Source organism: Meles meles, chromosome 6, assembly GCF_922984935.1.
Source record: "Meles meles chromosome 6, mMelMel3.1 paternal haplotype, whole genome shotgun sequence".
In the NCBI taxonomy this organism is placed as follows: domain Eukaryota; kingdom Metazoa; phylum Chordata; class Mammalia; order Carnivora; family Mustelidae; genus Meles; species Meles meles.
The window spans coordinates 117,306,351-117,327,696 of record NC_060071.1 but is presented as its reverse complement, the minus strand read 5'-3'; the positions used below and the strand labels follow the sequence as shown (position 1 = coordinate 117,327,696).

The 21,346-nt window shown below is 33.9% G+C and overlaps 2 protein-coding genes across 13 annotated transcripts in view; one reads left to right on the top strand and one right to left on the bottom strand.

Annotated features, from left to right (window-relative positions):
- The window catches only part of GPHN (gephyrin), a 650,480-nt gene that overhangs the window by 297,123 nt on the left and 332,011 nt on the right, over positions 1-21,346 (bottom strand). For all 12 annotated transcript variants that reach the window (XM_046008589.1, XM_046008590.1, XM_046008593.1 and 9 more), the window contains one exon: positions 3,804-3,898. In XM_046008589.1, the coding sequence (XP_045864545.1) occupies positions 3,804-3,898 (95 nt within the window). The remainder of the gene's footprint in view (positions 1-3,803; positions 3,899-21,346) is intronic.
- Positions 1,932-2,413, top strand: LOC123943984 (fatty acid-binding protein 5-like). Its single transcript, XM_046008604.1, has one exon. It carries the CDS (start codon positions 1,946-1,948, stop codon positions 2,351-2,353), a length of 408 nt encoding a protein of 135 aa, XP_045864560.1. The 5' UTR covers positions 1,932-1,945; the 3' UTR covers positions 2,354-2,413.

Sequence of the window (21,346 nt, the reverse complement as noted above, 5' to 3'; positions counted from 1 at the left end):
TTTTTTTTAAAAGCTTTTATTTATTTGTCAGAGAGTGAGCAAGTGAGCACAAGCAAGGGGGAGTGACAGGCAGAGCAAGAAGCAGGCTCCCCACTGAGCAAGAAGCCCAATGCAGGACTCAATCCCAGGACTCTGGGATCATGACCTGCCCCAAAGGCAGATGCTTAACCAATTGAGCCACCCAAGCATCTCATGAGATTTTTTTTTTTAATGTAAAAAAGAAGGTTTTTCTTTCTTAACCCATTTACAGCTATAACCTTCCCTGTTAGCATTGCTTTCTGTGAATCACTTAAATTTGGTAGGAGACACAGAGCCAGAAGACAGTGGAAAAATATTTTTTTAAAGTGCTGAAAGAAAATGACTGCCAATCCAGAATTCTGTATCTAGTGAAAATATCCTTCAGGAATGAAGGTAAAATGAATTTATTTCCAGAAGAAGGAAAGTTATTAGAAGGTTATGTCAGCAGACTTGTTCTCAGCCAATAACAACACAACAGTGATCAACACTTAAATAAGACTTTTGAATCAGTTGTTGTTCTAAGCAACTTATATGAATTCACCTAAATCAAAAATGTTAGTACTATTAACATCCTCATATGTAGATGAGGGAAAAAAATCCCTCAAAAATGTTAAGTAGCTAGTAAATAGTAGAGCCAGAATAGAACCCAAGCAGTCTGGCTTCAGAGAAGATGGTCTTAACTATTACTTGATACTATCTTGTAACTGACTTGCACAAAATAACTGGAAGATATTTCATCACACAGATGAAAACCATTTTAAACAGATTTAGTAATTTAAAAAAATATTTTTATTTAATGCTACTCTCTAGAGATAAAAATAGGAAGGCAAGGTAACAATTTTGATATATTTGAAAAAAATTCTATAGAATTAGGATGAAACACTGATTTATCAACAGTAATTATAACAATAAACATTTTTTGAGTTCTTACTATGTGTCAGTTGTTTTGGAATCCGAGGATATAAAAATGAATAAGAGAAAAGTTCCTGTTCTTAGGGATTTCACACAAATTAGGTGATACAAAAAAGTACATAATACAAATATAGGGCTATAATAGAAGCATGTACAAAACCCAAAGTACCTATAAGGTGAAAATGCTGTAGAAAGGAAGCATCGATATAATCATGGCTGTTTTAAAATGGTAATTTTTAAAAAGACCTAGAAAATGTTCACCAAAAAATGAACATTTGGGAAAATATTCCAATTTCTTATGCATAACTCACATAGACTACTCTGTTTCAAATTTGTAAATAAACTCTCAGTTTAGTCAGCAATGAACAGAAAAAAAAAAAGCCAAAAGAATCTGTTACCACACTGCATATTTACTTTAATTTCCAAAGCCTTCAGCATAAAGATGATGGACTTATTCCAAAGTACTTAGAATCAACTCCTGCTGATTAATTTTCCATTCAGTCAGCAGTCCAGTCCTCAGCCATTATGTGGATTCAGAAGGGAGAAGAGGAATTAATCCAGAAAAATCTTTCAGGAAAACAAAAAGTGCTATTTCTATACTGGATCAAGAAAGCTCTAAAGAGCTACTTTAACAGCTGCAAAGAATGATTTCTCCAGCTAAACTGTGGGATTCTTAAGGTGAGGACCATGTCTTAATTTTCTTTCTATCCTTAGTATCCCATGTCGTTAATATGGGGCCTAGCAAACAGGGTATTATTATGTTTGCTGAATTAGATTTTTATTACAAAAAGAGATGAAGTTCAATTTTTTCTTGACTATATCCTTGTATGCCAAGAAAGAGTTCTTTATGTTCAAAGGCACTACTTAATTCCATGGAGAAAAGGGATCATATGTGACCCTTGACTTCAGAAGTATAGGTAATATAAGTATAGTTAAAAAAAGAGAAGCACACAAGCCATGCTTCCCAATGCCCCGGCTCTGCTCTGCTAGCTCGGCCCGCCCGCCCGCACCCACCATGGCCACCATTCAGCAGCTGGTAGGAAGATGGCGCTTAGTGGAGAGCAAAGGCTTTGACGAATACATGAAGGAAGTAGGAGTGGGAATGGCTCTGCGAAAAGTGGGTGCAATGGCCAAACCAGATTGTATCATCTCTTCTGATGGCAAAAACCTCACCATAAAAACTGAGAGCACTTTGAAAACAACCCAGTTTTCATGTAACCTGGGAGAGAAGTTTGAAGAAACTACAGTTGATGGCAGAAAAACTCAGACGGTCTGCAACTTCACAGGCAGCGCATTGGTTCAACATCAGGAATGGGATGGGAAGGAAAGCACAATCACAAGAAAACTGGAAAATGGGAAATTAGTGGTGGAATGCGTCATGAACAATGTCACATGTACTTGGGTCTATGAAAAAGTACAGTAAAAATTCCATCATCATTTTGGATAGGAATTAGCTGTGAGGATGAACAAGCTCAGTTCAATGAGCAAATCTTCATACTGCTTTTTTTTCCCCCCATTACTGTGTTCAGTTATCTTTATCACAAACATTTTACATGCAACTATTTCAAAGTGTTGATTTAATTATGATCCTCCCTTTGGTTAGTAAATAAATGTGTTTGTGCTAAAAAAAAAAAAAAAGAGAGAGAGAAGCATGGGGGCATCTGAGTAGAGCAGTCGACTGAGTGTCTCACTTTTGGCTCAGATGTGATCTCAGGGTCATGAGATCAAGCCCCATGTTGGGCTCTGTGCTCAGCATGGAGTCTGCTTGAGTTTCTCTCTCCTTCTTTCTGTGCCCTTCCCCACTGTACTCTCTGAAGAAAAAAATAAATAAATTTTACAAAAAAAAAAAAAAGAATAACATGAAAGAATCAATGTAAGTTCCTAAAGATCAGCATGGAATTTTAAATTTAAAATTTCTACATGCTATTGTAATTCCTTTTTGCTCTTACTTAAATTAAATGTTAGTACCTGTAACAGCAAAAAGAATATAGTAACCAATGACCAATTCACATTTTCCTGTAGTTGTGCTTCAAGTGTCTGCTATTAATGGGATATAAACCCTGTTTATATAGAAAAGGCATTATGATTCATATTCCATGTGTTATGTAGATATACTTAGTTTTGTATTCATATTGCACACAGGATGAATAAATGGTTATATGTAATGATTATGAAACCATGCAATTATAAAGTTGCTGTGTATTTTAAGCTTGCTCTGAGATCAATTGCCCATTATTCAATGGTCATTAAATCAACAAATTCTCACTGAGTTGATAGGTCTGTCTTTAATTTAAATGATGTGTGTTGTCGTCATTAAAGGAGATTTTAATCTAACAGTAAAACAATAACATCACACAGGGAATGGATGTCAACGTCTATGTCAACAAAGGCATAGTGTTAAATATACTACCTTAATATGCTACCAATATATTATTAATCCAGTTTCTTTTTATGACCATACATGAATATGCCTATTTACAAATTCCTAAGAGGATAACTTATTGAAAAAACCTCTACTGTTTTGTTTTATTAAATTAGCATTTGATGACAATTAATGAATGCTAACTGATGATTATAAATAATCACAAACAAAAATAATTTTACATCTTAGTAAACTGGACTCTTTGGGTTAGGACTGACACCTTTTAGCAAATTATAATATGTCCTAAAAGTTTAAACATAATATGTAAAAAAAAACTTGAAGGAAAATGGTCAAGTTTTACCTAGACAGGATACTAAGACTCTTAACTCTGCGGAAAAAAAGGGAGCAAATTTAAGTGTTATTGACTGAAGTTTCTTACGTTTATCAGTCTATTGTAGTGATTAGTGGTATGGAATTAATTTTCTTTGCAACATGTTAATGACTTTCTTACCTAGAGAGCATGCCCAGAGGTGTAACATTAAGTGATCCCATCAGCATTGCCAGGGCCATCCCTGGCGCTTCCCGTTCTATTACTTCTTTTGTGGCCTGAAATTAAAGATTAAATAGCAGACTGAGTGAAAGTAGCCAAAAAGAAGGAAGGCAGAGTAATAAAATTAACTTAAAAATAATTATAAATCGTGCTTCCTATAGACCATACTTTGTAGTTCCCCAAACATTGTTTTTAAGATATCAAGACTCAGTTCTTTGGGACCAGTGAATAAAAGCTGAGAACCAGGATATCCAGGGAACTTTATATATTAGCAGACCCTTCTTATCTCTTATAACTCGGAGGTTTTTGATGTAAGTCTCATCTAATAACCTAAATTTTAAGATGTAGCCTTAGATTGCTATAATAGCTCAACTGATCTTCATAGGGCAAGATATAGGGTACTGCTTGACCATTACCTATGAAATAATTAATCCCTAAAACCTGAGATCATTTTGTGTCTCTCCCATCTCTATGATTTTATGATATAATCATTAAAGCGAACTCAGGAAGTCACCATGTCAACTTTCTCATGTATTGGGTAGAAGAAAACTCAATTTACCATCTTCTATATTTTTAATACAAATTATATATCTTGTTATATTAAACAAGAATCAACAAAGTGATAGGCTTTCACTATACAGCATAAGTTTTAAGATAGGGCGTTCATAAGACAAGTGTCGTTAAACCTGAAATAAGAGAATGAAGACAGAAAAATTTAATTTTCTGAAGGTCAGTCAAAATAGGTATATATTTATATAGTGATGGTAAAGATATGTTTTAGGCTAAAAGTTATGAGTGAAATACATGATCGAATCCATTCCTAATTCTCTATTACTATAGGTGTGAACAGGTTACAATAATTGGGAGCAATATAGGAAGAAAGCTTGCAAAATAAACTATTCCAGTAAGTAAGAAGAAAGGCAAATGAAATAGGCAAATTATGGAAAGGCAAATGAAAAAGGCAAATTATGGAAGAATATAGAGAAAGGTTGATTTTTAAAAGTATTTTATTAGAAGTAGTAGGATAGTATTAAATAAGATTGTAGTTCTGGGCAAAATTTAGGTTAAGGACTTGGCAAAGTAAAATGCATCAAGTATGTGTTAGATGCTGGTCAATCTTATAAATTTTTAAGATGCATATAAATTAGGTATTTAATACCGTATAATTACATAGAATTAAGAATTACCAGAATTAATGTGATCTATTGGTCTACTGAATCCCAGCATAATGCAGAATTTAACAGTGGCAGAAATTCTAAAGAAATACTAACACAGGGCGGGGAGGGATAGGGTGGCTGGGTGATGGACCTTGAGGAGGGTATGTGCTATGGTGAGTGCTGTGAATTGCGTAAGACTGAGGATTCACAGACCTGTACCCCTGAAGCAAATAATACATTATGTATTAATAAAAAAATTTAAAAAAGGAAATTTTAACACTACCATTATGATTTTCAATAAAACCTGCCTTACAAATAGAAACTTTTTAAATTCTCTAAGAGATTCTTAAATTCCTAAGTTTGGGGGTTAATTCCTTTCATTTAAATATATAGCTAAGAAATGTCAAGCTAGCATTATACAGAATCTATTGTTTTCCAAATTAAAATTATCTGGTATGATTTTGAGGTCTCCTGAGAAGAAACACTATTTCTTTATTACAAACTGCTTTATTGATGTTTGTAACTTTTTTTAGAGATTGTAAAATCTTAGCATCTAAAAAATCAAGCCTGTAATATTACTGAGAACAATCTTAAAAGAGTTCTTTCAATAGAGCTTGAAAAAGTCACATAAACAATGTTCAACATTTAGTGAATTTGGGATCATGTAAAGATGATGTACTCCAACGTATATCAGCACACTTTATTTAAGGGCAAATGAAAAAATATAAAAATAGCTGAGAAGAAGTTTTTCACTTAAATAGATACTTCAAATAACAACATTTAACCACATACAACAAATATTTATTAAGCATCTACTATGAACTAGGTATTATTCTAGGCATTGATGTTACAGTAGTGAATAAAACACACTTCTAAGAGTGTGTAAATTCAGTGTCACCTACTACATGAAAAACCTGATTGACAAATTACATGAGAATTACATGAGAATTACCTACAAGAGATGCAATTCACTAATTTCTATAGATTCTCTAAAAGACACCATCAGATTTGGTCAGGCCACAGTGACTTTCCAAAGAATTGTTTTACTGTATGAAAGTGGATCCAATAAAACGGCTCAGTGAAACTCGTATTTCTATTGGGAAGTGTTTGAGACCATTATATACCACATTTCTCTGTGATCCTCTTTAGGAAGAGCCATTGGAGAAACTTTCTTAAGTGTCATACCTAGAAATTGGTACTCCTCTGTGCTACCACTTTTTTTTTTTTTTTGGTCTTTCTAGAAAATTGCAATGCTTGTGAATCAAGTTACCCTTGAAAACAGAGACAAATCTATGGATACTTTCTAGTACAGAATACAGCTTAATTTCATCTTATTTTTCCTTGCCTTATTTCCCCACATGTATTTTATTAAAAGTTCTGTTGTGTTTTGCGTATTTGGGCAAACCATCCTAAATATTTTTCAGAGTATTAATAACTGTATGGATGATGGATGGATGGATGAAAAAATGTATTCTTTACATAGAAGTCTTCATCTTTTTCTAAACATAATTTAGGGAGTACAATTAATAACGGTGAGCCTTCTAGATAATTTGGGCCTATAGACACAAATTTTCTTTATTTGAAAACATAAAAGGAAAAGTATGTACTGTGGTGATGCCATTAAAAGACTCTTTCTAGGACTAGACACAAATCAACCTCTTCAATAAGGTATTCTAAATAATGCACAAAATAATCTTTTTTAATATCTACATCAAATATAGCATTTCCATAAAACACCAGAACCCTCCTACTTCCTTTTTAATTTTCTCATCCTCTAAAGCTGTTTAGTATAACAGAAAGATCACCATCTGTGAAGTCAGACAATGCCAGCACACAGTTAAGCTTCATGAGACAAGAGCTGGATGGGTTGCAGCACCTAGCACAGTGCCCAACATACAGTATGTATACTCAATACATATTTGTTGAATAAAAGGATGAATAAATGAGCCAATATAGGTTTGAAACCCAGTTCTATTACTTAGTTTCTTTGTGAATTAGGACAAAATATTTAACCTCTTGGAGCTTCAGTGTACTTATGAATAAAATGGAGATAATAATAAAACCTACCTACATTTTATGAGAATTAAGTCACCTAGTATAGAATAGGCATTCAATACATGTCAATTCTCTTTATGCCTCTTCTTTCCAATTCTCCTTATATCCTTGCAGTTTTGATTATACCAGTTAGAGAACAGGAACAATACAAAAATCCAGAAACCAAACCTAGAAAACAGTGGTTGAGAAGCAAACATGAGGGGAAAGAGAATGGAGAGCAAGAACCTAAATGTAAGCACACTGGCAAGTGGGGAATAGGGAGTAGAATACTGAAATACTGGATTTAAGGCAATAAGCAACCAAATGAAATGCTGGAATTGGAAGATGGACAGGAGGGTAAGAGCTGGGTAAAAACATCTATAAACTATAAATGAAAAGGTACAACTAGAAGGCAAAAAGCAAGGGAATAAAACTCAACTTAAAATAAAAAGAGAAAACATTATCGAAATTCCTAGAAAATAGAAACAGTAGAATGGTTTTAATAAATGTAGCTTTATTGGTGCCTGTTAATGAATAGATGACATGCATTCATTATCAACAGGGTATTTATAATCAATGGCAAAAAAGAATGCCATTAAAAGTCTGAAATTTTTTCTTAATTAGCTTAAAATTGTTTCTTTCTTATACATTATTTATTTATCAAATTCTTTTTTTCCTTGAGGAATAGCAGAAGTTTATATTCCTACTTCATATATAACCTTTTCTGAACCACTAGAGTTCAAAATAATAAGGTTTAATTGGATTTAGAACATTTCATCTTTAACTTCTAAATACTTTCTAAACTAGGAAAGTTATAAAATACTTTCTAAACTATGAAACCGCCTATGGAAAATCACTTAATGTGATCTTTTTCTTTTATCAATGATACTTTCCAGGTAACATTAAAGTCCGAAAGTGCCTCAAAGACTGTTCAAATTGCAAAAAAAAGCGTGTCGTAAACAATGATTTTATAGCCCAGAGAACTTGTCAATGAAATTTAAATCCATTTTAATTTCATAGGAAAACAATCTTAAAACATGTTATTGCTAACAGGCAATGATGTTAAAATGTGTACAGGATACATATTAGCTAAATGTAAACGTGAGAAATTCCTTACACTCATGGTGACTGTGAAAAACCACTTAGTATAGCACTTTTATTTATTTTTCTAGACATGTTTTTGTCAACAGAGTATAATCTATATATTAATATTTATATGCTTGTTACCTGACTATATAAATTTAACAAAATGTCCTAACAATTACTGCACTGCCTTCTACTGATTAAATAATCTTAAACTTTGAAATTCCATCAAATAATGTTACTAATAATGTTATTAATAATGTTACTCTATCAAGGTAGGATACAGTTAGAGAAGTGGTTCTCAGTCTTGAGCATGCTTCAGAATCTCCTAGATGCCTTGTTAAACACTGACTGCTGGGTCCCACCCAGAGATCAGAGATTTTGATCAGAAAGTGGTTGGGGCCTCAAAATGTACGTTTCTAACAAGTTTCCAGGTTGTGCTTGTAATGCTGGTCAAAGGACCACACTTTGAAAAGCACATTGCAGATGGAAAGAATGCCACTTATCTAATCTTCATGATTACCTTATATTCAGCTTTGTAAAGTAGATTGAAATATCTGTGAAGAGTCTTTTGTGTGTGTGTGTGTGTGTGTGTGTGTGTGTGTGTGTAGTCTTTACTAGAGTAAATATAGACTTACTGAGGAGGTAAATTAGATAAAAAATAGGCAGTTTAATGAAGCCTTAAATTTTCCTTAATTTATCGATTAAAGGGCAAACATTAATTTTATTTTATACTTTAAAAAAGAATTATAATAAACTAACCATTCAAAGCTTGCCTCTATAATTATTCTTTGGTACAAAGAAACTACCTTTAATATATTTCTTTTCTCAGGACTATACATGATGGATAAAACTTGTACATGACTAAATCCTAGGGATATTCAAGGAGCACCAGCTATAAATCTACTCCTTTCTTCTCTCATTTAAGAAACAGAGCAGGGGCGCCTAGGTGGCTCAGTGGGTTAGGCCTCTGCCTTCAGCTCAGGTCATGATCAGGGTTCTAGCATCTAGCCTTGCATCGGGCTCTCTGCTCAGCAGGGAGCCCATTTCCCCCTCTCTCTGCCTGTCTCACTGCCTACTTGTGATCTCTCTCTGTCAAATAAATAAATAAAATCTTAAAAAAAAAAAGAAAGAAACAGAGCAGAATGGAAGAGTCACATTATTCTAAGGGCAGCCTTGAATTTATTCTAATTAATTAAAATACTCACTTACATATTTTGTTAATTTTAAATTAGTTGGAAACACCTTTCAACCAGTCATAACACATCAGTGTATTGTAACATGTGACTAAGTGATTAAAGGCTACTGTTACACAGGGGAAGTTGCAACCAGGGAATTGAAGTAGTTATCTCAGTTTTACTTTTACTTGGAAGATATGATCTTATTTATTTATTTATTTTCCTCAGTTTTTAGCCTTCTTAACTATTTACAATTTCTTCCACTCCTGGACATAGAAAACTTCAAAATGGAGATAATCCCATTTTGTTTTTCAGTTAAAGTTACAGAGTATTTAAATGAAATCTTGGTATGATGACAGATCAAGGGAGAGAGTTTAATTGTACAGAGGAAACATGAAAGAAAGAGTAAAAATTTAAGTACTGCCGCAATGTCATCTTCCATTCTGTTCAATGAACATAAACTTCGCAGTGAGCATGAGATGCCAAGAGTACCACAGATGAAAATCAGTTCCCCATTAAGTGTCACAGAGTTAACATATCACCATGCTAAGTAATGTTATAATGTTTAAAGGTAAGCATTTCTTATATAGTATGGCCCATAAAGCAAGCCAACCAATTTATCTAGCTCAACCAAAGGATTTATTTATCTTTTTAAATTATTTTTTAATTAGAAAGAAAGAGAGTGTGAGAGAGCAAGCACATGAGAGAGAGCAAGAGTGAGAGCAAGAGGGGTAGAGAGAGCAAGAGAGAGCAAGAGAGAGAGCAGGGGCAGAAGGAGAGGAAGATAATCAAATTATCAAACAAAAAATTAGGGAACTCAGATGAGAAAATTATTTGTATAAGAGATTTTCATGAGAATACTTATCTTCATATTCCATGTGTATAAACAGCAGTACTTTACATCTCATTGCAGGAAAGGTGAAAGAATAGTGATATTTCTATGGATTATTAGTATTTTTTATATCTGCAATATACATTTATTCATTTTGGCATTATGTGAAAAACAATAAAGATTATCAAATTAATGTTTGATAAAGGAAGAAAAATAACTCACTGTGTAGAAAGAAAAGTGGTAAAGTTTAAAGTATTGGTTCATATATCTTTTATTTTTTTTTTAAGATTTTATTTATTTATTCGAAAGAAATAGAGAGATACCATGGGGGTGGGGAGGAGGAAGGAGAAGCAGACTTCCTGCTTCCTGAGCAGGGAGCCTGATGTGGGGCTCAAATCCAGGACCCTGGGATCATGACCTGAGCCAAAGGCAGGCGCTTAACCAACTGAGCCACCCAAGCACTCCTGCATATGTTTTTTAATCTATATAGGAAAAAATCTTACTCATTCATGCTCCTTAGAAGTGACATATAGATATAGGAAAAAATCCTATTTCTCAAATCTGAAGAAGGATGAAGTTGAAAGATGATACAATTTGAAATTGTACTAAAAGGGGACTGTCTGGTTAGTCAATTGGTGAGAACATTACCCAGTCTCTATTCCCACTACTCCAGAGTTTAATTTTTTTTTTCAATGTAGTTAGTAGTGTATAATATAAACAGCGACATAATAGCTGTCTAAAAAAAAAAAAATCTATACACTGAATTTCTACTTTACTAATGATGACACATAATACTTGGTATACCTAAAGCAATGCGAATTTTAGTATTCATATAACAACATAACTGTGCTTAAACATACTAATTGAGAATAAAAGCTCCTACTTTAGGCCTATATGTAGTACTTGCAAATGGCTCACTGCCAACTGATTTTTGAAAGCATAAAACTTTGCTCTTTTGCCCTAAAATGTAATAATTCTCACTGAGGCCTCTTTATATAGTATCTACATTAAGCACATGTAATTATTCCATTTAAAGTTCTCATTCTGCAAAACTAGATTCTCACCAAAATAGGCACATATGATAAAGTGAGGGGAGCAAGAAATAGGTGAAGTAAAGGAAGTGAGATGAGTGAAGACCTGCTGAGAGAGAAAAAAGCAGAAACAGCTCCTTTCTATTTTAATTATCATTATAAAGTGTTGTATTTTGTCATCTCATACCAACCTCAGTTTTAAAATTAGAAGCCAACTGGGAAAGGAGAAAATGAGTAAGTCCTTCCTAAAAAGAAAGATATCCAATATTTCTGTTGTTCTGAGATAAATTTAACTAAGTTCCATTAGTAAAGATGAGAGAAAAATGTATACACTTAAGTATTTAAAGCTTATGGCATGCTGTAGCTTGAATTAAACAAGTTGCTCTACAGTTCTGCTCATCTAAAGAGTGATCATAAAGCTACTAATGATGAGGGAACAGAAGGCTGGCTGAGGACAAAGCTAAAGGCTGACACCCTGCAACTTGCCCCCACCCTCACTCCCACTCCTTGGGTGGGAAGTATGTGACATTCTTTAGGGATCTCCCAACTATCTTAATGTTAATAACTTGCTAAGAAGGGGAAAACAACCTTGATAATGGCAAGGCATCTGGTATCCAGTATGTTGTAGGTTCTCTTTAGCATATGAAAGTTCTTTTGAAATCTCCCTTTTTACTTATCTCCCCCAACCCCATCTTACATAACCTGCTACCCCTCACAAGCCCAGGGCAGCTCTTTCTGCCCATGGGTGCTGTCCCCATGCTTTAATAAACCACCATTTTGCACCAAATGTATCTCAAGAATTCCTTCGTGGTCAAGGGCTCTGGACTCTACCCCACTGAACCTCACCTATATTCTAAAACTTCATCACTAATGTCTCAGTTTATAATCAGGCTTTTTATTTACCATCTATAACCTAAGAGTCCTTCTTTGCTCACATATTACATGAATATCAGTTTATGTTTTTCTGCCTCTGGGAATTTTTCTCTCAGTTTTCAGTTCATAATAAAGGTAAATGATATTTGTTACTCTTCTTATAAAACTAAAGTGTTAAAACTATAAAACATTTTTAGCTAATTGAAAGGATGTCATAATATAATGCTGGTATGATAAGTAACATACTACATTAAGTTTAGAATGCTCTGAAAAAGGCTCTTATTTCTCTTACTACATTGGAGAGCTAAACACGAGTAATATTTTTTTAACTACACAATTCAATAATTATAAGTTTTTATTTATGGTGCTTTTCTTATAAAACATCTACTGATATCTTCTGTTTAAATTGTTAACATATTCCTGCATTACATAATACAGAGATTTATTATTTCTCTTTTTATAAATTCTATGACTAATTCAATGCCACAGGGAATAGAAAACTCCAGAAAGGATCTCAGACCTACAGACTCTGATCTGAACTTAATTCATTTATCTATTATTGTATGTTTTCAGTTTATAAGCCACTGCACACTTTGGACACAGGAATGATCTTTTTTTCTTCTGCTTAAATGCAATAAAACATACAAAATACTTAGTATTATTCCAATACATATCAAATACTTAAGAAATGTTAGGCACTATTATTTATAATAAAACATAAATCTAAAGTTACCTATGTTGTAGAAATTGTTATCACCAAAGCAATTGTGAAAACTTAGTTCTATAAGAAAGAGTGCAGAAAAGAAGCTATCGGAGGAGTATATCTCCTTATATCTCCTCTGATTTTGAATGTGTATGGATTACCAGAAGATGTCTGAAAAATGCAACATGCCAGCAACTATCTTGAAAACTTAGTGAAGAATTATCAAGAGTAGCAGTTTTGAAGACATTGATTACCAGGAAGATAGCTTTGAACATTACCATATCTCTGAAGGAAACTGGGAAAAGAATGTGAGAAGATAGAAAATATCTTTTGAAGGAAAAAGAGCTAATAGTACCTCTTGATTTATGCTTTTGCCTCAGTCCAACAGAAAAGAACAATGCAGGGGTATCTGGCTGTCACAATCAGCTAAGTGTCTGGCTCTTGATTTTAGCTCAAGACACAATCTCAGGGTTGTGGGATCAAGTCCCACCTTGAACTCTGTGCTGAGCACATTGTCTGCTTGTCCCTCTCTCTGTGCTCCCCTCCCCCGACTCTCTTAAATAAATAAATAAATAAAATCTTGAAAGAAAACAGCAATGTGATTATGTACCTAAGCAAAGGTGAAAAAATGTGGCCATAACTTCATATTAATTTTTAAATTTCCCTAACATTCATACACTAAAAATTAAAGCTGTAAAAACAACAGCTGTTAGGATGGGAATAAGACTCAGGGTGGTGAAAAATAAGGTAACACAAAGAGGCAATGCTCAACTCAATTCAAGTTAATGGTCCTTTTTTCATATTAAACACAGGGTCTTAACATACTCATTTTCCATCAACTGTTCTTATACTTCATAATAGAAAAATTCAGTTTTTAAGAGCCTCCACATATACAAGAATGGATTAAAAAAATTCAGTTGAGTTACAACCTGGAAGAAATAAAAAAGGAAGAAGACATTATTTATTAAATAAAATTTAAAAAAGACATTTTTAAAAAAATATTTAAAAAAAAAGACATTATTTATTAAATAAAATTGACATAAATTAGATGAAGGAAAATCTTTACCTTTATTTTATTGAAAGAACAATCTCTTAATAAGAAACTTTAAAATAATCAGAGGCCCAATTTTTAAACACTGTTCTAAAAAGAAGTGCAGCTATCCTTTGCCCCTGAAAAAGGTATAACCACAGAAATGTAAAAAAAAATCATAAATATAAAAAGTCTTAGAAAATTAAATAACAGTTTTCATATATACTCTAATTTGAAAAACATGTATAAAAGAACCATTTTATTCTATGAGGTTCTTCCAAGGAATCATTATTTTTATAGACTTGTGCACATTTTTATAGACTTGTACACACACACTTTTTTTTTTTTTTGGTGTGGAATTTGGGGTTAATATCTCCAAATCAGGATCTGTAATTTAAATTTTGAGGATTGCCAACTCTTTCAGAACATCTATACTATAGTACTTAGAATAAGGTAGTTAACTATCCAAATGAAGCCTATGTTGCCTTAAAGACTGAGATTTAAGAAAAGTCAAAATAGAGCCCATCACTGAAGAAAAAAATTTACACTGCATAAAATGAGGCTAATGCACACATATCCTAGGATTGGGACTGAATTCTCCAAGTTCGGTCTACAGGAAACTGAACAGTTGACTTTATTAGGGCAGATGGCACGAATGAGAAGAAGGTGGTTGTATCTACTGTCATTAAACAAATCCCATCATCTAGTCAGAATGGGTAGAAATGATTATGCTTATTAACATACATACCAACATACACACACAGCCATAGGTTGTTCATTTATAACCTTTCCTCTTTCAATGTTACCTTGGTGCCCATTTTAGCCCAATGATATGCTCTAGAAATTGTACCCCTAAATTCATAAGAATCAACCAACAAAGGATATTAAAAAAAATCAGGTTGTTTATTTTTTAATTTAGGTTTTTAAAACAAACCAGAAAAATCTGGTAACCAAGCAATATTGTTTTATATTAAGATAATTATGAACATGTTAACTTGGGTCCTCTCTTCACATAAAAAAATTAAGTATCCAAGAGCAGAGGACACCCAATGAAGCAACATTAAGTGGGGCAGATGGAAACACATTTTGCTCAGAGCCACAATAGGAAGGAGAGACTTCTATACCTATCAGAATTTGCCTCTAGGGAAAGTACAGAAAGCAAAGAAATAGGTGGAGATATGGGGAATGGCAAGACTAGATTCTGTCATATCCAGGTTTCCCAGTTTGTTTGTTTGTTTTCCTTAATGCAAATGGCCCAGAAGCTATGAGACATTTTGTAATTTTCTCTGAATAATTTTCAGATACCACAGCTTCATCAAATTCTCTATCTTTTTAAAGCTTTTTTATATTACAAAATGATGGGTCAATGCAAGGAATATTTTCCTCCTTGACCTTCCTGACCTGTCTCTGATCAGCAGCAATGACCAGAAGATATCAAAGAAACATGAATTGTTTAAACTTGGGAGGAATCAGAAAAAAAGAATAAAATTATGACATAGTACTCATTTCCACCACCTCAAAATAAATCTGGCCTAAATCAATCAGGGCAAATGTAGATCTAAAAGTTAGTTATAAAAATGGAGATTAAATCTGAGTTGTTCTTGTGTTATTCAGAGAGGTAGGTCTAGGAAACTAAGTAAGTAGTAATGGAAATCAAAACATTAGTCTGTGAAAAGTGGTTAAGATTATTAAAGCAGGGGACAAATGTAAGGGTCATTACCATAACTGAGAAGCAAGCTTGGAATTACTTAAGTGCTATCTCAGAGCAATATGAGACATTATAATGTTTTGAGTCTAATATGACATATTCAGGCATAAATCTTAAAAGATAAAAGGACACTGCTTTTGTTAAACAATAGATAACTTGTAACCTGAAACTCAAAAGTGAGTGAGTTTTCAATCCTTACATTTTTTTCTTTCAAGACCTTATTTAAATTTGAATTAGTTCATATATAGTGTAGTATTAGTTTTAGGGGTAGAATTTAGTGATTCAGCAGTTGCATATAACATCCAGTATTCATTATATCAAGTGCCCTCCTTAATGCCCACACCCAATTGCCCCATCCTCCCACCCACCTCCCCTCCAGTAGCCCTCAATTTGTTCCCTATATTTGAGTCTCTTATGCTTTGCCTCCCTCTCTATCGTTATTCTTCCTTCCCTTTCCTTATGTTCATTGGTTTTGTTTCTCAAATTCTATATATACTGAAATCATATGATATTTGTCTTTCTGTCTTATTTTGCTTAGCGTAATACACTCTAGTTCCTTCTACTTCATTGCAAATGGCAAAATTTCATTGTTTTTTTAAAAAATTTTCATTGTTTTTGATGGCTGAGTAATATTCCTTTGTATACCACTTCTTTATCCACTCATCAGTTAATGAACATCTGGGCTCTTTCCATGTTTTGGCTATTGTTTTCAGTCCTGACATATTACGATCATTGTACAGGTTGGTTTCAAGATTTTCCAGTATTTTAATTAAATGGAATTGTAAAATTATTATGTTAGAGGCAAAATTATTATGTGGGAGGAGCAAAACTTTTATTATATTATCTTACCTTAAAAATACTATTTTGTTATGTAATAAAAGATTTATTTACTTCATTTATTTTTTATTTGTTTTTAAAATTTAAGTAGGTTCCAAGCCGAGTGTAGAGCCCAACATGAGACCAAAACTCACAACTGTGAGATCAAGACCTGAGCTGAAATCGAGAGTCAGACACTTAATCAACTGAGACACCCACTGTCCCTGTGATAAACAAGATTTTAAAAAGTTGTTGCCTAAAACATAGAAGTGAAAAGGCATGGAGCAGTAGAAAAAATGACAATACTGAATACATTAGGAAGAGAAAATAAAACAATGCTTATTTCAGTTTTGAAATACGCTATCTTCATCAAGAAAACACTTTAGAACTTTAAATATAAAACCACAAATTGAATAGGTACATGGCATCCTATGATTTGATATATTGTTTTCCTAGTAAGTATGATCTGTTTTCCATCCAAAAGTTTAGAACAAATTTCTGTATTACATTATGAACGTCAAAGTAGACACTTCACATATTTACAACACAAAATGAAAACCTGTATAAATTATTTGATATAACTTTTTCAATATTTAGAAGATATTCTTTTCCCATCTGCTTTATTCCAATGTTGTTTAAAAGTCTACTGTCATTCCTTTGTAAGTGATCTATCCTTTTTTTTTTTAAAGATTTTATTTATTTATTTGACAGACAGAGATCACAAGTAGGCAGAGAGGCAGGCAGAGAGAGAGAGGGAGCAGGGTAGAAGCAGGCTCCCCGCTGAGCAGAGAGCCCGATGCGGGACTCGATCCCAGGACCCTGAGATCATGACCTGAGCCGAAGGCAGTGGCCTAAACCACTGATCCACCCAGGCGCCCATGATCTATCCTTTTTCTCTGGCTTTACGCATCTCTTTTATTTTGGTTTTGAAGTTTCACTTTAATGTATTCAGGCATCAATTTATTTTATTTATCCTTCTCAATTTATACTATACCTCCAGGTCATGTGGTTTCCTGTTTTTTCAGCAGTCTGGTAAATTTACAGCCATCACTTCTGTAATCATTGCCTTTCCTCTATTCTCTTCTTTTGCAGCTTTGATGTAATGTAGTGTGGACCTTCTCATTTCTTTCTTTATACCTTATGTCTGTCTCTTCCGTACTTATATAACATCATCTACCTATGTAATTATTCCAATATAAAGTGATTTTCTCAGAACTATGTTTTGGTATGCTAATTCTTCTGCTGGTCTAATCTGCGGTTTCCTCTGTTCACAGATTTAAAAATTTTAGTTTATATTTTTTCATTTCTAGGAGTCCTATTTTCTCCCAAATTGCTCATTCAAAAATAATGTTCTCTTGCAATGTTTTTACCTTTGTATGCCTTTGTTGTTTGGAAGATTTCACCACAGGTAGCTTAAGCATACATCCTGGCTTGTCAGGCACAATCTGATAACTTCTCATGTGCCTGCATCCTGTCTGCTTTAGCATTAGTCCTAAACAAAAGTTCCCTGGTATGAAAAATGAATGATAATGGTCACCAAATTCTGGGCTGTGCTATATTTTGTATTTGACAGCCCTATAGTTGTCATTTTCAGTCCCCCTATTGATTAATGGTTTTGCTAATATTATTACTTGATCTTAATCTGTTGGGGTAGAGACTTAAACTAGGGAAACTAATTTCCTTTGGTGAAAATTTATTTCTGCTTCTACCTTTAACAAGAGGGTACCTTTAAGCACTGACTGGTTCCACTTCAGCCTCCCACAGTGGTCTCACAGATTTAGAGAATCCCAGGCTGAATTTCACATATTGCTGTTTGTCCAAGATTAAATGTCTCACCAACAGTGCAGTTACAGCCATCGGTCCTCAGGGTGTCTCCTCTGTGTCCAAAGTCCTGGTTTCCTACAGTTCTGGCTCCTGTTCCCTACTACTTTGACCTCCAACTCATGGTCTTTTCACCCAAACTTTGCCACTACCAGGCAATCTCTGTTTTAAATAGCTATTTAACTGATGTGTACAAAGCAATACAATATTTTTGAATTGTACGTTTCTTACCAATTATAATGAGCACATAGTTAAAAGCAATTTGCTACTTTCCCACTGCAAACTGCCCAAACTTGCCTACTATTCTATATTGGTGTCCATGTTCTTCCTGTTGAATTATTATTTTTTTTTTAAGATTTTTTTTATTTGACAGACAGAGATCACAAGTAGGCAGAGAGGCAGGCAGAGAGAGAGAGGAGGAAGCAGGCTCTCCACTGAGCAGAGAGCCGGATGCGGGTCTCGATCCCAGGACCCTGAGATCATGACCGGAGCCAAAGGCAGAGGCCCAACCACTGAGCCACCCAGGTGCCCCCTTCCTGTTGAATTATTAAGAAATTTCTACAAATTAAAAATACTAAAACTTTGGCAGCTGAATCTCTTGCAAATATTACCTTTTAACATTTAACATTTGTAACAATTTTTGCTTCATTGGCATTTCCAGTAAGAGGTTTCCAATGCTAAACGATAGGATTATCTATCAATATTTTTATATTTTCTTTGTTTTATGTTTCATTTAGAAAAGTTTCTCTTACCTAAAGATAATTAAAATAACTTAATTTTTAAATCATAAATATAGTTTTTAATGTTTAAATATATAATCATTCGTAATTTAATTTTAAGTTGCACGATCAATCTCCACCAAAATGGATAGCCAATTTTCTCAACATCTTTTATTGATTGACCCTTTTTTCCTTCAATTTCTTAAAATGTCACATTTATAACATGTTAAATTCCAATTTTATATGTAGTTCTGTTAATGAAATTTCATTTGGTGTCATTTATCTCTGACTTTATTTTCCTATAACAGACCAAGTTTAATTATTGTGCTTTATATTATGTTTTTACATCTGATTAAGGCCCTCTCATTGTTTTACTTAAAGAAATCACTAAATGTTTTCATAATTTGTTCTTTTAAAATTATGTTTAGAAGTCAACTGGATATATTCCCCCAAAAATCCACTGGGAATTTTATCACATTCATGAATCCAGTTAAAGTAAGTTGACAGTTTCACAAAAATATTTACATTTAAGAATACAGCATAATTTCCTAATCATTCAAGCTATATTTTATGTCTTTTAAGATTTTTTTTTTTTTAATTTGACAGACAGAGATCTCAAGTAGGCAGAGATGCAGGCAGAGAGAGAGGAGGAAGCAGGCTCCCTGCTGAGCAGAGAGCCTTATGCTGGGCTCCATTCCAGGACCCTGAGATTATGACCTGAGCCAAAGGCAGAGGTTTAAACCACTGAGCCACTCAGGCGCCCCAATATTTTATGTCTTTTAATAAAGTTTTCTTTATTCAGGTCTGGCAAATTTCTTTAGTGTATTCTTGGGTATGATAAAATTTACTTTTTTCTGCTATTGCAAATGAGATATTTAAAAAAAAAGATTTTATTTATTTATTTTGACAGAGAGAGAGAGACAGAGAGAGCACCCGTGCACAAGCAGGGGGAGGGGCAGAGGCAGAGGGAGAAGCAGCTGAGCAGGGAGCCTCACAGTGGGGCTTGATCCCACAACTCAGAAATCATGACCTGAGATGAAGGCAGACGCTTAATGACTGAGCCACTCAGGTGCCCCACAAAAAAGATCTTTTTCTGTTACTTTTTTTAGAGAGAGAGCACATGAGCTGGTGTTTGAGGGCGAGAGGGAGAGAGAGAATCTTAAGCAGGCTCCACACACAGCATAGAGCCTGACACTGGACCCAGTCTCATCATCCTGAGATCATGACTGGAGCTGAAATCAAGAGTCACATGCTTAAGCAACTGAGCCACCCAGGAGTGCTCCCTACTGTTACTTTTTCTAATGGTTGTTTCTAACTGAAGTAATATTAGTATATAGATTTTTATAAGGTAAATTATTCTTTATTTAGCCACAATGTTGAACTCTTCTTGATTCTAATACTTTTTCAATGGATTCTTTTGGGCTTTCTAGGTGAATAATCATATCTATAAAGGGTTTATAACTTTAAAAAAAAACATGTTAGAGACGTTCATCTTCAAAAACACTGAGTGCTCTGTTATCAAAAGCAAATTGCACTCATTTTCTGGGTCACAAAGAGCCAACTCTCTTAACCACTGTCTCAGCAGTAAGTACATCTCTGAAGTGATGCTGCTGCTTGGTGACTATGGGGAACTTTCTGACTCACTGCCTTTATTCTCTCTAGGGATGCATGCACAAACGAAAGTAGAATGCAGTCATCTTCCCACCTAGCAATAACAATTGGGAACTCTGTTAACTCTACCTCAGACAGTTTCTTTCTCTTTCATTTGGATATAATATTTTAACTCCTTTCTTCCTTCCCCCTCTCAATTCCTGCTTTTCGGTGTATACATCAACACACACACACTTCTTGTCTCATTTTATTTCTTTTCTTTTTTCTTTTTTTTAAGATTTTATTTATTTATTTGACAGAGAGAGATCACAAGTAGATAGAGAGGCAGGCAGAGAGAGAGAGGGAAGCAGGCCCCGGCTGAGCAGAGAGCCTGATGCGGGACTTGATCCCAGGACCCTGAGATCATGACCTAAGCTGAAGGCAGTGGCTTAACCCACTGAGCCACCCAGGCGCCCCTCATTTTATTTTTTGAGCCAAAAATCACTTTACTCATGACTAAATGAGTAAATGAGTTAAAAAAAAAAAACACTTTACTCATGACTAATTTAGTGAAAGATAAAAGAAAAATAGTGAAAATATGAAACAAAAAGTCACAAATTTCAAGTTAAAATGAAAATAAATAAAAGGCCAATATCATTAGTCTAAACTTGCCTACACTGTAGCCAATATTCTTATAGACTCTCCATGAAGATTTTCATCAATTTATTAATTTTCAACTGATGATATATGTTTTTCTACAATTTCAAACACTCTAAATTTGGATATTATTTTGAATTCAGTTTTAATTGCTAACAATTCTACTATTTTTCTTTACTGTACACATTTTGTATTTCAGTAACACATATAGGCTTTTGAAGGTTGGCTCAGGAAACTATATCCTGCAAATTTCATACCCAGTTAGTCAAAAA